The sequence below is a fragment of the Prionailurus bengalensis genome, chromosome A2 (genome assembly GCF_016509475.1).
Source record: "Prionailurus bengalensis isolate Pbe53 chromosome A2, Fcat_Pben_1.1_paternal_pri, whole genome shotgun sequence".
NCBI classification, from domain to species: Eukaryota; Metazoa; Chordata; class Mammalia; order Carnivora; family Felidae; genus Prionailurus; species Prionailurus bengalensis.
This window is the reverse complement of record NC_057348.1, coordinates 52398987-52414627: the sequence shown is the minus strand read 5'-3', so window position 1 is coordinate 52414627 and position 15641 is coordinate 52398987. Positions and strand designations below refer to the sequence as shown.

The following is a 15641-nucleotide window of genomic DNA, read 5'->3' as shown; positions in this document are numbered from 1 at the left end:
CCATCCTTGTCCTTCCAGGATGAATCAGTCCTTCCAGCCTGCCTCTTTGGTGACCCCACAACTCCCCGAGCATATTCCAAGCACAGGGAATGGCAAGGGCCAAGGTCCTGTGGCAGAAACAAAGTTGCAGGGCTCAAGGGACAGAGATGGCCAAATGCTCTGAATGAAGGGGTGAATGGTCCACACTGAAACTGGAAAGGTAGATAGTGGTCATCAGATCACAGCATTACAGGTCAGAGCAGGGAGGTGGAACATCCTTCCAAATGCAGTAGGAGAAGCTATTGGAGAGTTTCAAGCAAGGAGATGACAGGATTTATAATTTCTGGAGATCACTCTGGCTACAGAGTGCACTTGTAGAGCGAGTGACGGCGAGGAGACGAGGGGCAGGAGACAAGTTGGGAATCTGTTGCGGTGGTCCGGCTGGGCGATGGTGATGATCTGGGCTGAGTGGAGGCAGCATTCCTGATTTCTACCCCTGGGTCTGTCTAACAGTAGCCCCACCCTGGACTGTCCCACCTCGTCCCAGACACCTCTAGTTCCTCTGCCCTCCTTATCGCACCACAGCACAAAGGACTTGCACTAGAAACGGACCAAATGGGCACAACCGTTCAGAGGCTCGTGTCAGGGAAGGACCTCAGAGGGTTATTTGAAGAGATAGTGGCTTTCTCTGGGGTTGGGGTGGGGGTGGGGGTCTTTGTCATGTTTGTCTGCCCAGCATCTATTCCCACCTTCTTCCATTAGGGACCCACTTCCCTCCTCCCCCATTCTCAGTTCACATGCTTGGGCACAACTCATCCATCCCCCAGCTCGAGAGGCGGCCGGGGTGACCCAAGCCCACCAGTCAGTCCCTTCCATCATCGGCCACACTGATCGATTAGGAGACAGGCCTGCAATCTAGGCTCAACGGGACTCAGTCCCAGGACTGTGACAGAAGTTTTGGGGATGAGAATCTCACTTCATAGTGTGGTCGCCAATTTGGTAGGATGTTAGCCTGAAGCTTCTGGAAGCCTTTTCTCACTCCCCCATCAGCAACAGGAACAGTCGGAAGGTAAAGCTTGGGCAGAGAAAAGCAGACAGGTGGAGAGATGGATTCCCGATGCCATCCTTTGAGCACCTGGATCCAGCTGTGCCCGAAGCAAGAGCCCCTGGAAATTTTTATGAGTCAACAAATTCTCTTTTATGCCTAAGACAATTTGACTGTCTGTCAGTTTCCTAAGGAGGTTGTAAAAGCTCTGAGTATTTAAGAAGAGGCCGTGTGGCTTTTCTTTGGATACTTGCTACGTAAAGGGTGGGAGGGGTCCATCAACAATACCTGAGAGTTTCTTGGAAATGCAGAGTCCGGCCTTACCCCAGACCTATGGAATCAGCACCTGCATTTTGACAGGGTCTCCTAGGTGATTTGTATGCACATTGCAGTCAGAGAAACAAGTCCCCGAAAGCAGTCCAAACGTCAGTAGAACCGGGTGACCTTTAAGATTCTGCCCGGTCCTGGGCCCTCTGACCTGTTTCTGTCTTCCCTCTGAGCTGACGACAGAGCAGCTGAGGAGGAAGCACCCCTGTGTGGGGGCAGAAGGGGCGGTGCAAAAAAATCACTGTGGCCATATTTGACCCGTGACGTTCACATTTTGGATTTTCTTTTCTTCTGTTTGTGCTTTAAATGCTTAGGGCTAAGGGATGCAGGGCCAGGAAGGGCATGGAAAGGAGAGTGGGCAGGAGAAGTAGCCAGAGAAAGAAATGATGAGAGCAGCTGGGACGCAGCCCTGGGAGGGAAGTGACTTCCTTAACGGAACCCTACATCTGCTCTCCTGAGGGAGAGACACATTCTTTTTTGTGATGCCCGGAACAAAATCCCGGCTGTTGTTTTTTGGGAGAGCAGACAGAGGGGCCTTCTCCTGCCTCCTTCAGAGACCGGGGTGGGGGGAGGAGGGGGAGGTTTGGGGGATGGGGAGGGGAGGCTGGCGGTGTCCTGTGGGCTTGGCAGGTAGTAGGCGCTCACAAACGTTAGCCAAGAGACACAACAATTAAATGCCACGCGTGATCCTGGATCAGACAGGAATTGCCATAAAGGGCACTATTGCAGAAATTGGATATGGACTGTAGGTGAGGTAATCGTATTGCAACAGTGTGAAATTTCTCGAACTTGATAAACGTATTGTGATTATGTAAGGGGATGTCCTTTTTCAGAGGAGACATGATCGTGTTTAAAGAAAAATAGGGTCCAACTGTCCACAGTTCACTCTCAAACGGCTTAGCAAAATCATCATTGTATGATTCTGATTATGGTGTGTGTGTGTGTGTGTGTGTATGAGAGGGAGAGAGACAGAAAAATTAAGGCAGGACGTATTATATGCTCTACTTGCTTAAGCTAAAACCACGTTTCCCCAAATCCCCTTCCACGTATGGTTCAGAGTGAGAACTGGTTAGAAGCAACTTTTGCCCAAGATTTAGAAGGCAGGAGTGGAGCAGGAGCTATCACTTCTCTGAAGGCCTCCAGAGTCAGAGTCTGTGAGAGCTGGAAGTGCTCACGGAAGAGCTGGAGGGAGCTGGCTTATCCTTGCTGTCCCTCGGCCTGGGCCCTGCTGACCAGCGGCATGAGGCTGTCCATCACACATCCAGAGCTGGAAGCTCTGTGGAGGCACTGGCCTTCCCCAGGGCAGTACTTTACCTGCAGGTTCCAGGGAAGAAGGCAAACGCAGGGCCCCTGTGTTCAATGAGCTGGAAAAAAGCCAATAAAGGTACTAGAGTATAAGGCTTTTCCTTCCTTCCATGGTCTTTCTCTTGACCAGTCGTGGTGTTTTAGAATTTGCTACTTTATATCCTTCTAAGTAAAGGAAAATTTAAAATCTAAATCTTCAGCAGACGATCTACTGTTCATCTTCATACTCTGCAAATGCCAATGGAAGAGCACAGAACTTCTATGTGAATTACAGACTACGTATTTCAGAACTGGTACGTGCACGTGCATTTCATTCTTTCCAGAACAGGAGAAACTGACACAAAACAGAGGTGTTTCGATTTCACTTCCTGAGGTTTTCACATGCTGCCCATACCCCCAACTTCTGCTTTCTGATCGGGGAAAGAATGGGGTGCCGTATCTTTCCCTTCCCTTCCATGCCATCGTTTTCAGGGCGAGCGGTTGGCTCGTATGAGGAAGTGACTCAAGTAAGGAAGCATATGATGGGGTGCTGAGTGTTTCCTAGAGCCCTGCTGTCTTCCTTCTGGGTGGGAGGCAGCTTGCAGTTTAACAGAGAGTTGTGGCCTCTCAGAGCCCTGCTTACGAGTGAAAAAACCTCCCTTATGTAGCTCAGAGTCACTTTTTATTCACTCATTCCAGGGTTTTGGGAAGCCCAGCTGTATCTTTCTGGAGTTTTGAGCCCACATCTCTCTCCCTGTTGGGGAAAAAAACAGTTTTGTGTGTATGTGTTGCTGTTCCAGTGAACGAGGCTCTTGTATCCACAACCCAAAGAACTGAAGGTCTGCCATCGTATATCATAGAACCTTTATTATTTTTCCTCTAAATTCTTAGAAACGTACATAACGCCCGTGCTCTAGTTATGACACCATTTATAGACATTTAAAATGCATCTTCATTTATAAATATTTTACATTTGGTCCATAGAACAGATAATTTTTCTAAATAATAGTGTAATTTTTTTTAAAACAGGCTCTGTATATAGTTTGAATATGTATATATTACATATATTTTTTTATATAGAGATAGATTTACTTGATGTTCTGAGAATAAATCCTTATTGCAAAAAAAGCATATATGATAATACAATATCTTCTCCCCCAGGGCAAATACTAAAAAAAGGTACACATATTCACAGTTCTCACAGAAATTGTACGACACGGAATATTGTGCTATATAAGTAGGTTTGGATGGAAATCAGTTAGGGGATTTCTTGCCAAACATCTCAATTAGATTTGCTTACAAACATTAAGTACACTGCATTTATCTTGGAAAGACTTGGTCTTAGTTTCACATTGAAGGACAAAGAGAATGTCAGAAGTCTTCCTGCCCTTATTCTAAAGGAATTCACACAGGCTGGGGAGGTGGGACCATGAGACACAGTGAAGGGTTCCTTTCATCCTAAACCCTACAATGTAACAACACGTAAGCATCTTGATCATGGATTCACCAGTTGGCATGTGGGATGCCTTAGCAATGAGACTATTTTACAGATGACCTCAGGAAAAGGTCTGAGATTCCCTACACGTTACCAAGTAAGACCCTATATACCACGCGCGAGGATGAACGTATAGGTGTGTGCCTTTCTACGTGTACACGTACTTTTTGTTTTCTCTACAAGGATGTGCTTAATATTCTGAGGGTCATACCTTATTGCGAGAATTGGTATGCTGGTCACTGTCGGATGAGAATGACAAGAGATTAAAAAACCCACGGTCACAGTTAATTCACCATAATTATTAAGGATTAGTCGTAAAACACGATTTGTGAGCTAACTAGCTAAGGAGCTACGGGGCACAACATACAGTTTGCTACATGGGAACCCATCTTCCTGGCAAATGAGAAACGCTGAGTCACCGGAACTTGCAAGAAAGTGTCTTTGCCAGATTTGCTGTCCACCAGCACCAGCACCACCACCACCACCACCATGGAGCCCAGTTCCGGAAAGAAACAAATAGTACTTCTCGACGAAGTAGTTTAATCTTGGAAGCACTTTGGGGGTGGGGGGTGGTCTGGGTTAACACTAGCTCCTCAGTTAGTGGGCTGGGGAGATTTTCCTGGCAGTGAGGGGATTCCCGCTGAGGAATATGAATGAAGAAGGCAGCATTTTGACTAGGGGCGGCAGTGAGGACACAGCAGAAAGGGGAGCCAGAAAGAGAACTGCATCCATTTTGACTCAAGGACAGACGAACCTTCGCCTTGATTTCTTCCGCACCTGATCTGCGTTCCATAAAATGGGGCAGCCTCAGAGAAACTGGGGCTCCTGATTAGGGAATTTCCCCAGAGGGACCTCAGGCCCCCAGAATGGCAATAAAAAAATCAATTGTGCTTGTGGCAGTTTTCCAAGGAGGGAGCGAGGGAGAGCTGGGCCGTCTGGAATGATGGCCGTTGGGCCAGGTGCAATCAGAATGGCCTGACGGGAAGGGGGCAGGGAAGGACGCTCCACAGATTGCTGGAGATGCAGCTCAGGGAACAAGGATGGAGGTCCTCGGGTTGGCGGGGGGGGTTGTTTTGTCCAGCTGCCTCGGGAAGGATAAACAAAAAAATGAAAGTAAGAGCTCCGCAGGCTCCCTGCTTCGTACGAGTGAGCTCTCCCTGGAAATCCCCATTATATGAAATGCCCTTTTCATGTGTACAGAGCAGCGTTCTGACGGAACCGAACTCCTGCGAAGTCCGAGATAAGAGTCGTGGGTTTCGGCAGTAAGAGAACAGTCAGGAACATGACTAAGAGCCTCGAGGTGTGTGGCCACACCACACCACACTCTCGGGCAGGATGAAAAGGATTTACCACACAGTCACAAAGGCTGATTGCTTGATGCTTATGGGGCCCGATTAAAAAGGTCACCAGCCTACAGGAGCTGGAGCCGTGGGGTATCTCTGCCCCTGGCGGGGCCCACCGGGGGTGTGACTGTCCCCCACCTCCCCTCTCTCTGCATGGTGATGATGTCTGGACTCGCCGTCACTCGAGGTAGGTTGAGACAGACGGTATCTTCAGACAGCAAGCGGTGGTCACGTTCAGCCAGGTCGGGGGGTGAGAGTGTTGGGTCGGGGAGCTGCCAGACGCCCCTAGATGTAGGCCTCTTTGCTGGCTGAGCCGCTGGCCTGGGGCTGCTCCGGGCCGTTCTCGGGGCGGACGATGTCTTCGCTGGGCTGGATCATGACCTGGATGCGCTGCAGGCACCGGGGAGAATGTGGGCTGTGGGGGGAGGAAGACCGGCAGCTCCCTTCCCCCACCCCCCTTTCAGGTCTGTCCTGCCTGCCTGTTCTGCCTTCAGAGTGCCCCCAGACTCTAGCCTCACCCCCACATCCTCCATACTCTCCCATGTTCCTACCTGGGCCGAGTGGCATCTGTCACATTTGGGTTATTGTAATAGCTCCCGGCTGACCCTCTCCCTGCCGCTCCTGCCCTCCCCACCACTTACTCCACTCCAGCCACACTGGCCTCCTCACTGCTCCTCAGGCACGCCAAACATACACCTGCCTCAGGGCCTTTGCACTCGCCCTGTCTGGTACATCCTTCCTCTCAGATAATTAGACAGCTCAATCTCTACCTCCTTAGGTCTTGGCTCAGTGTTACCTTCTCAGCAAGGCCTTGCTCAGCACTCCCTAAAACCCCTTTCTACTTTATTTTTCTCCACAGTACTCATCCTTATCTAACACATTTTTATTTTGTTAATTGTTGGTCTTCCTCTACTAGAATGTAAGCCCCAGGAGGGTGGGATTTTTGCCTATTTTTCTCATGGCAAAATGTGTCTCTAGCACTGATAATACTGTCACATAGTAGGTGTTCAATACGTATTTCCTGAATGGATGTCCCACTACTTTCTCTACACATATTCCCCGAAATCCTGTCCCTTCAGATAATGCACTGTCTTCAGAGATGCCCACCTCTGGGCCTTTGCCCACAGGCTGAGCTCCCCTCCTCAAATGCACTGCCTTTGCCTCTGCCACTCCAAGACCTGGCCGCCTTTGGGTACTCAGCAGAGGATTATGGAAAATCAAAGCATTGGGCCTGGAGTTGGAAGAAGGGGCTGTAAGCCTCAGCTCCTCTAATGACTTAATGACTTACTGCAAGGGGTGGGGAAGTATTTTATCCCACCTGATCTCAGTTTCTCCATCTGTGAAAGGAGGAGCCTGGCCCAGGGGCTACACACAAACCTCCACCTTGTCCTCCTTAGGCCGCAGACCATAGAGCTCCCTCTTCTGGCTCTGATTGGTCTGGAAGGTCCATCTTGGTAGAAATAAGGTTGAGAACCACTGATCCCAGGCCCTCCACATTCTGATTATCCACCTCTCCTCAGTGAAATCTCAGCGTGCAGTTACTCCATCAATGTCTCTAGCACTTGGGTACTTGCAACATGGCCTTGTTTCACTTGAGAAGTCCATATAATTTAACAAAGAGCTGGTATGGGCCTAGAATGTGCTAGTAGGCCCCTGCTGAGGGCAGCATGCTTTACATTATCTTTCCTCGAGGGTAAGACCATGTTTTGTCTTTATCAAGCCCACAAAAGAGGTCTAGAGTAAGCCCTCAATACATCCGACCCTACCCTTCACCCGTTTCAAATCTTTGAGGCTCCCCTCTGCCCTCAGGATAAAGTCCAAAGTTCTTGTCCTAATTTTCAAAGCCCTTCATGAGCCTGACCTTCTTACATGCCCAGCCTCATCTCTTATCATCCCCTCTGCACCCCTCTCTACCATTCAGTCACGGTGCTCTGCCTTCAGTTCACCATATGCACTTTATACCCCTAGGCCTTTGCAAATGCTTCCTTTCCATCCCCTTCTAGAAACATTCTTTCTGTGCTTCTACTTTTACCGCTGGCTCACCCTTAGGCACCTTCTTAGCTATCTCCTCTTTCAAGAAGCCTTTCTTAACCCTCCCCAGCCCAGGCAGGGCTAACCCACCTCCTTGATTTACCCAAATCATGGTACTTCTAACACCCTATTGTCATTGGATATTGGCCTGTCTGTATCCTAACTAGACTGTGAGCTCCGCAAGGGTAGGGGGCTGTGCCCAGCACAGCAGGGTAAGGGGACTAGCAATCTAAAGGGTGCAGAAGGGGCTTACCTGCTTCAGAGAGCCCTTTAAGGTGAGGAACATGTAGGCCATGTAACCAGGGATGAGGACCATGGAAGACAGAGCCATGAGCCAGCCCACGCCCTGGCCCCACTTGGGGAAAACGTAGTTCCCCATGGTGAGAGGAGTCATCTGCACAGCGCTGAAAATGAACACGCCCTGGGGAGGGTGGAGGAGAGGGGATGGCACACAGTCAGTCACCCAGAATGGACAATCAATGCCTCTTTCTAGACCCTGAAGCTGATAGGTCCATTGACCACCTCCTTCGCCGTGAGGTTGACCCTCATAAGGGCCCAGTATCTTGGGAATCCTGCACCCAAGGCCACTGCTGGTACATAAGACATCTTTGTATAGAATATAAAAAGGCACCCACTTCGGGTAGGACCAATAGCCAAAGGTTCCCTCTCTGTGAGAACCAGCAGAAAATGGCAGTCCTTCCGGGAGGACCAGTTTGAAGTTGGTGCCCTCTCTGGGAGGACCCTTCCTCCAAGATAAGCAGCTTGGCAAGCAGAATGAGGACTGGAAATCAGCCTCTGGTCGGCCATCAGTCGAGTGTCTTTGTGCAGGACACAACATACAGAGTGGCCTAGCCCCCACCCCAAGGACTGGGGCAGCCCTCCTAGGCCTGCTCATGCCTCAGCTTCCTCCTGCCTAAGGCAATGAAGGATGCTGAGAATAAGAGGCCTCCCGTGGTTTGAGCTTCAGAATCGGGCCCGCCTGGTTTGAACGCAATACCAACTAGCTGGGTGATGCTGGCAGGCTGAGCCTGGGTCCCTCAGCGGTAAAGCAGGGACAAGAATGCCTATTTTGCCGAGGTTTGTGAGGATGGTGTAACGTACCACGGTACCATGCAGGGCACAAAGCAGACGCTCAGCAAACGGGAGGCAGTAGTATTATTACGGAATGGGCGCCTTTGCTTCCAGAAGTTTCTCTCTGGACCTGAGTGGCCCCAGGGCCTGGTCTGGCCTCACACTAACAGGGCTGGTCAAGCCTTGTCCTTACCGCTACAATGATTGGGGTGAAGAAGGACCAGCAGAGTTTCCACCAGATGCAGGGCCTGGAGCCAACCATCTCTTGGATGTTGTCATAGAATCGGTTGACACCTGTGACATTTGGAGCAAGAGCAGCAGGGATGAATGAGCTCGAAGCCCCAATCTGCCACTTTCTTGCAGTATGACCACGGGGAAGTCACCTGACCTCTCGGAGCTTCCGCTTCTTTGTCTGTAACAGGGGGCTAATGCTCCCTGGGGTCCTCGCGATCCAAGCATTCAATAACCAAACCCCCCAGCGTGTGGGTTGTGTGGGAAAGCCAGGCACCTTCACATGAAAATACCCACCAACAAAAGGATATGCTCATAAAGATGTCCCCGCCTCTCTCAATGTCCCTCCCACCCAACAGCTAGCCTAGACATTCCTTCAAGGCTCTGCTGGACAGGGCGTTTTCCCCTGATGATCTGATGCTATAAGCAACCGGGGACAGACTGCAAAGAAGAACCTCAAAGCTGGCAGAAAATCACAGGTGTCATGAAGTTCCCAAGACTGACGTTGGGCATTGCCCGAATTCTAAGCAGAGCCACTGACCAGTGAGGATCTGACAGCGTTAGGCCAGTTGGGAGTGAGGCGGGAGATGACAAGGAGGAAGAGGAGGTGAAGAAGAAACAGTGGCTACCAAGGACTAAGAGGGACCCAGGAAAACGGTTCAAAATCGTCTTGCTGTGATAATCAAAGTGCAGGGGAAGATTACTTTGGACTATCACGTAGCAGGGTCTGGAAACTTAGGCCATAAAAAAACACACACACACACATAAAATCACTGTTTACCACATTCTTTGTTCTAAGGTAGTGCACACCTTTAATTATAGCCCCATTTTTGTTACATATTTAACTTCAGAACTTTTTTTTGTAGTTTGTTTGTTTGTTTTAAGTAGGCTTCATGCCCATTGTGGAGCCCAACGTGGGGCTTTGAATTCACGACCCTGAGATCAAGACCCGAGCTGAGATCAAGAATCAGATGCCTGACAAACTGAACCACCCAGGAACCCCTGGTTTTACTTTTCTAGATAAAATCTCAAACGCTCTTAACCCAAAATTTATGAAGAAACTTTGGCTCCCATTTCCAACGAATGTATTTAACCCGCCTTTATACCATCTTCTAAGCATAGAATCTCCTGTGCTAACTTCATCAGATTGTTGTAAGGACTAACGACAGTTGACCTTTGAGCAATGTAGCAGCCAGGGGCGCTGATCCCCCAACATGCAGCCAAAAATCTGCATATAACTTCTGACTCTCCACAAACGTAACCACCAATAACTTACTGCTGAGTAGAAGCCTTACCAATAACAGTTGACTAATACACATTTGGTAAGTTCTATGCATTATGTACCGTGTTTTTACAATGAAGTAAGCTAGAGAAAACAAATGTGATTAAGAAAATCTGAAGGAAGAGAAAATACATTTATAGCACCGTACTATCCTGAAAAAAGTATCAGAAAAAACACTGCACTATATTTACATGCAGAATAAGCAGACTGTGCCGTTCCAACCCGGGTTGTTCAAGGGTCAGTTGTAAACTAATGTATAGAATGGGCTTGGTGTCCAAGTTGTCTTTGTTGAATGATAACTGAAGAAAGGAATGACTGACTGACTGACTGAATGAATGAGGGAGGGTAGGAGGAAGGAGAGTTGACACTCACCATAAAACCAGGAAATGGAGACACATTCGAAGAACACAAGGAAGAGTAGGCTCATGCCGCTGGCAGAGTAGTAATCAAACAGTTTGAAGACATAAATGCCTCCCTAAAAGAGGAAAAGCAGTAAGAGGGGGTCCACTTCCGGCCAGTGCCCAGGACACGCAGTTCACAGACCACATGGCCTTTGCAGTCTGGCCAGGTAAGTGTTAGACGATGCTGCAAGGAGAAGGCTTAAGGGAAGATTGAAAGAAGCATCGAGGGCCTAGTGACTATGAGAGGAGGTGATCACTGCCTCCCTGGGAATTGGGAAGAAAATGTCTGGGGAAGAAAAACATCCCATTCCTGGGAATGCTGGAGGACTGAGAGAGGAGCTGGTCATTAGAGCCAGCTCTCCACAAAGCTAAATCAGTTGTGCCTCTTCCCTGCTTAAAACCTCCCATGGATTACACAAGACATAAATATAACACATCAAAAGTTGAGAGATTAAAATACAATACAATACAATACAATACAATACAATATACTGCAATGCAATGCAGTACAATACAAAATACAAATGGCTTTGGCCAGCAAGGTCCTGCATGATGTGGTTCTGCACCCCCAACCTCTGTCCCCTCACTCCCTCTGCTCCTCAAATTTACCAAGCCCATGCCCACCTCAGGACCTTAGCACCTGCTATGCTTTATTCCCCCAGCTCGATCTTCCCCTGGCTGTCTCTTCCTTATCATTTGAGTTTCAGTTCAACTGCCACTTCCTCAAAGGGCCCTCTCCTGACTACTCTGTCTGAGGTAGCATCCTTCCCACTCTCACTGGTCATTCCCTTTTTTGGGGGGGGGCACTGAACACTCTCTGAAATGATCTAATTTGTATGTCAGTCTTGCCCACCCAAGTGTAAGCCCCAAGAGAGCAGATACTGTGTCTGTCACGTTAACTGTTGAATCTCCAGTGTAATGCTAGGCCCATGGTGAGTGTTTAACAACTATGGAGGAATAAAGGAATAAATGAACAATATTCTGGGAATGAGCTATATTTGAATCCAGGGGTAGTTTTGCCGATAATAAAGCAGACCACAGGGCTGAGCTCATGGCTTTAGGGTCATTGATATTTATTGTACAATTCATCAGCTATATGTATGCCTTCTGACTAGACCAGGAAGGCCTTGAATGCAGACAGGAGTGCTCATTAATATCGATAGAAAAAAGCAAAGTGGGAACAAGAAGAAGAGACAGTATTGATGTCAAAGGCTCAACTCCAGCTCGACTCTCCAGTTAATTTTTATGAGTTTTTAAAAACACAGTCCCTGCATCCCTTCCTCCAGGAAGTAGTCCTGGGTGCCCCTGGCTGGGGTAGGGGCTGTATTCTCTAGCTGTGTCTTATCATTTCTAACTCAGTGTGTGTGTTTCCCACCATCCCACCCTAAGGGCCGGGACCCTGTCTGACCCACTGCTGTGTGTACAGGGCTTGGAACAGAGATGGTGCTCAACGAAAAGATGAAGGGTGACACAGTACAAGGCTGGGGTGGAGAGGACCTGGAAGTGGCTGCACCAGAGGCGAGCCACGTGCCCAGTGAGCTCACCTGGGTGATGTTAGAGAGGCCAATCAGGTAGGACACGATGCAGACGGCAGCAATGAAGAGCTCCCTGCGGTTGCGGAGAAGTCTGGGATACTCGTCCACCAGGGCCGTGATAAAGCCCTCCACGGTGCAGAACTTCAAGGGGGTCAAAGGTCAACCACATGCAGCGGACCCCAGCCCCAACCCACCCAAAGCCTGACTCTCTGGGGCAAGACCCAAGGGGTCCGGCAATGTCGGGATAGCAGGGCTAGGAGGGCCCCAGGATCCAGGCCTGATTCTGCCTCTGCCTCTCTTTGTGATCCTTCCCTCTGGACATCAGTCCAGGGAACTCGCCGGGGTCCTTTCCCTCTGGACATCAGTTTCCCCATCTGGAAAATGGGGAAAGTGGATGAGCTGATCCCTGAAGTCTCATGTGGTGGAACAGGCTAGGGGTCTGAAACTCTTGACCATCTTCCTGGGGGCCTGAGACAATGGCCTCCTCTCCCTGCTTATTCCCAGACCCACAAAGCTGGCTGGGGGCTCTTCAAAGTGCCAGGGAGGCCATCCTCACCTGGCTGTCAATGCCCAGCATCAGCAGCATTGAGAAGAAGAGGATGGCCCAGAGGGGAGAGATGGGCAGCTGGGTCACTGCCTCCGGGTATGCCAGGAATGCCAAGCCAGGGCCTGTGGAGCAAAGGGTAAAAAAGAAAACAAAAAAAAGGTACTGAGCCCCTACAGCATACCCAGCACACTACCCACTTTCTAAGTTTTATTGCATTTCATCTTCAGAGTAACCTTTTAGGTGAGTGTCGTCAGCCCCCCTTTTCCTAGATGAGGATACAGAGTGCGTGTGGGCAGGGGAGGGAGTAGGGTTATGTCTGGAGGCCAGGGTGCCAGTGAGATGAAATGAGGGACTTTGGTGGCTTGACCAGCAGTGGGGACAGTGCGGGTGCAGAGAGATGACCCAATGGAGAGATAGTGAGGAGGTGGAAAGGGCAGGTCCTGGTATTGGCTGGTTTGTGGAGTGAAGGTGAAGGAAGGGTCCAGAATGATGCTGGGGCTGTCCTGGCTCCTGGACGGTGGTACCTTTGGGGAGCACAGGGAAGGAGAAGGCTTAAAGAGATCAATATTGCGTTTGAGCATCTGGGTAGGGGGTAGTCAAGAGATCAGGGGAAACCTTACAAGGAGAAGGAAAGAAACTGTATCCTCCCTGGGTCTGGCTCAGGAAAGGGGGGTGGCGGCTGGGGAGTCCCAGAGAAATGAGCTGGCCGTTGGAGGGAAGATGACATCAGTGGAGAAAGTTCCTTTCCACATGACCGGCCCAGTTCTCCATGATGGAGAAGATGCCTCCCTGAGCCTCAGGGCCTCTGCTGTGTACACAGTGGGGCCCTCATCTCACTGCTTTCTTGGGTGAGTAGGGAGGTGAGGGTTGCCTGGGGTTCTCCTGGGACCCTGCACCACTGATGACTGTGTGGTGAACAGAGTGGGTACAGCCTGCTTGATGAGGACGTGTTTGGCAGTGGGACAAAAGCAAAGATTCAGACACTTTGTGTCAGGGTGGTGAGCATGTCTGAGTTGGAACAAGGTTTATATCCCAGGGGGCAAGAAAGAGTCTGTCTCCTCCCTGCAAAAGGCAGCATTGTGCTTGGAAGAGCCAGTATGGTCACGGGATTAAGAGCCCAGGCTTCTTGATGGGCTAGGTCGATGCTCAATTCCAATTCCACCACTTTTCTAGCTTGGAGAACGTGATCCATGAGCCTCAGTTTCCTCACCTAGTAAATAGGATAACAAAAGCGTCCGCTCCATCGTGTTGGAAAGTTTCAGAGATGCTTTCCAACTAAAATGCTCCGTGCCCTGCCTGGCACATAGTGATGCTCAATGCCAGGGAGCCCACACACCACACTCATCCCTGTCTCCAGGCCTGTGTACTGGCTCTTCCCTCTGCCCGCAGGCTTGTCCCCAGGCTGCTGCTGGTGATGTTGACGATGGCCACAGATGCCCCGTGTTATCCCCTCCCACCCCAGGAGCCCGGGCCCTCCAATGTGCGGCCCGAACCTGAGGCCGCCACATCAGCAATGGACCTCTTGGTGACATGGGCCATGAAGCCCACGATGGAAAAGATGACAAATCCTGCGAACATGCTGGTGCACGAATTGATACAGCAAACAATGATGGAGTCCCTGCAGAGAGGAAAGGGCGGAGTCAGTGAGGGTGGGGCTGGTCAGGAGGCGAGCTAGGAGCAGTGGTTAGGAGGGGTGAGGGATGAGGGGCAGGGGCAGAAAAAGATGCCTGGGAGAAGGGCCACAGGGCAGGTGCCCCCACCCCATCCCAGGGAAGGGGTGGAAGAGGAAGGAGTGGCCACAAAGGAATAGGCTTAGAGAGGAGTGGAGCTGAAAGTAGAGATAGGCCAGGGGGCGTGGTCTGTACGGGGGCGTGGTCACGTGCAGGCTTGACCTTAGAGAGGCGTGGCCGGGAAGGAAGGGGCTCTTGGGCTCCCGCACCTGTAGACATTGTTGTGGAACGAGTTATAGCTCCCGAGAGCGATCAGGGATCCCAGGCCCAGTCCATAGGAGAAGAAGATCTGGGTTGCCGCATCCAGCCACACCTGTAAGTGGATGATCAAGAACTAGTCAAAATTATAATCATTGCCACAGTGCCCCATGGCCTTTTACACGTGGTAACCAGTTCTACCTGGGAACCATCTTGGTTTCCATGAGGGATAGAGAGGTACAGGAACTTTTCCTAAAGCTGGTAAACGGTGGCTCAGGACTCAGGTGGGCCCTTCACCCGGCCAGAGGGGCGGGGCCCCGGGGAAGGCACTCACCTCAGAGTCGGACAGCTTGCGGAAGTTGGGCGTGATGTAGAAGAGGATGCCCTCCTTGGCCCCGGGCAGCGTAACTCCACGGAAGAACAGGATGATCAGCATGATGTATGGATAGGTGGCGGAGAAGTAAACCACCTGGGAGAAGAGTTGGCAACGAGGTCGTCACCCCCCCTCCAGCGCGCCCATTCTTCCCCTCCCCCCACTTCACCTACATCAGTATCTCCTGTGGCCCTGGGCTTACTTCCAGTTCATCTTCCTCCAGGAAGCCTTCCTGGATTCCTAACTGGCTGTATTTGCCCACTTTTCTGAAGCCTCTCCTTGGAGTATGAACCAACCAGCTCAGTACCTGGAGTTTCCTTCCCTCAACCTCTCCTTTATTTTTTGACTTGGGTCTAAATTGTTCAAGTACAGGGGTGCCTGGGTGGCGCAGTCGGTTAAGCGTCCGACTTCAGCCAGGTCACGATCTCGCGGTCCGTGAGTTCGAGCCCCGCGTCAGGCTCTGGGCTGATGGCTCAGAGCCTGGAGCCTGCTTCCGATTCTGTGTCTCCCTCTCTCTCTGCCCCTCCCCCGTTCATGCTCTGTCTCTCTCTGTCCCAAAAATAAAATAATAAACATTGAAAAAAAAATTAAAAAAAAAAATAAATTGTTCAAGTACAATATGGTGTCAGGAAAATTTTACACACACACACACACACACACACACACACACACACAAACACACACACAAAGTTCCCTTCAACAGCTCCTAGAATTTAAGTTACATGAAGGAGAGGGCTTGTCTTGTTCAGTTCTGTTTTCCCAGTGCCTA

General features: G+C 50.2%; 1 protein-coding gene across 1 annotated transcript in view; it reads right to left on the bottom strand.

Annotated features, from left to right (window-relative positions):
• Positions 1–3482: 3482 nt before the first annotated feature.
• Positions 3483–15641, bottom strand: part of SLC6A1 (solute carrier family 6 member 1) — a 43348-nt gene continuing 31189 nt past the window's right edge. Inside the window, exons 8-16 of the mRNA XM_043588128.1 lie at positions 14834–14968; positions 14511–14614; positions 14065–14189; positions 12581–12693; positions 12034–12165; positions 10461–10563; positions 8769–8869; positions 7758–7925; positions 3483–5863 (exon numbers count right to left, since the gene is read on the bottom strand). Coding sequence (XP_043444063.1) covers positions 5759–5863; positions 7758–7925; positions 8769–8869; positions 10461–10563; positions 12034–12165; positions 12581–12693; positions 14065–14189; positions 14511–14614; positions 14834–14968 — 1086 coding nt within the window. The 3' untranslated portion in view covers positions 3483–5758. The remainder of the gene's footprint in view (positions 5864–7757; positions 7926–8768; positions 8870–10460; positions 10564–12033; positions 12166–12580; positions 12694–14064; positions 14190–14510; positions 14615–14833; positions 14969–15641) is intronic.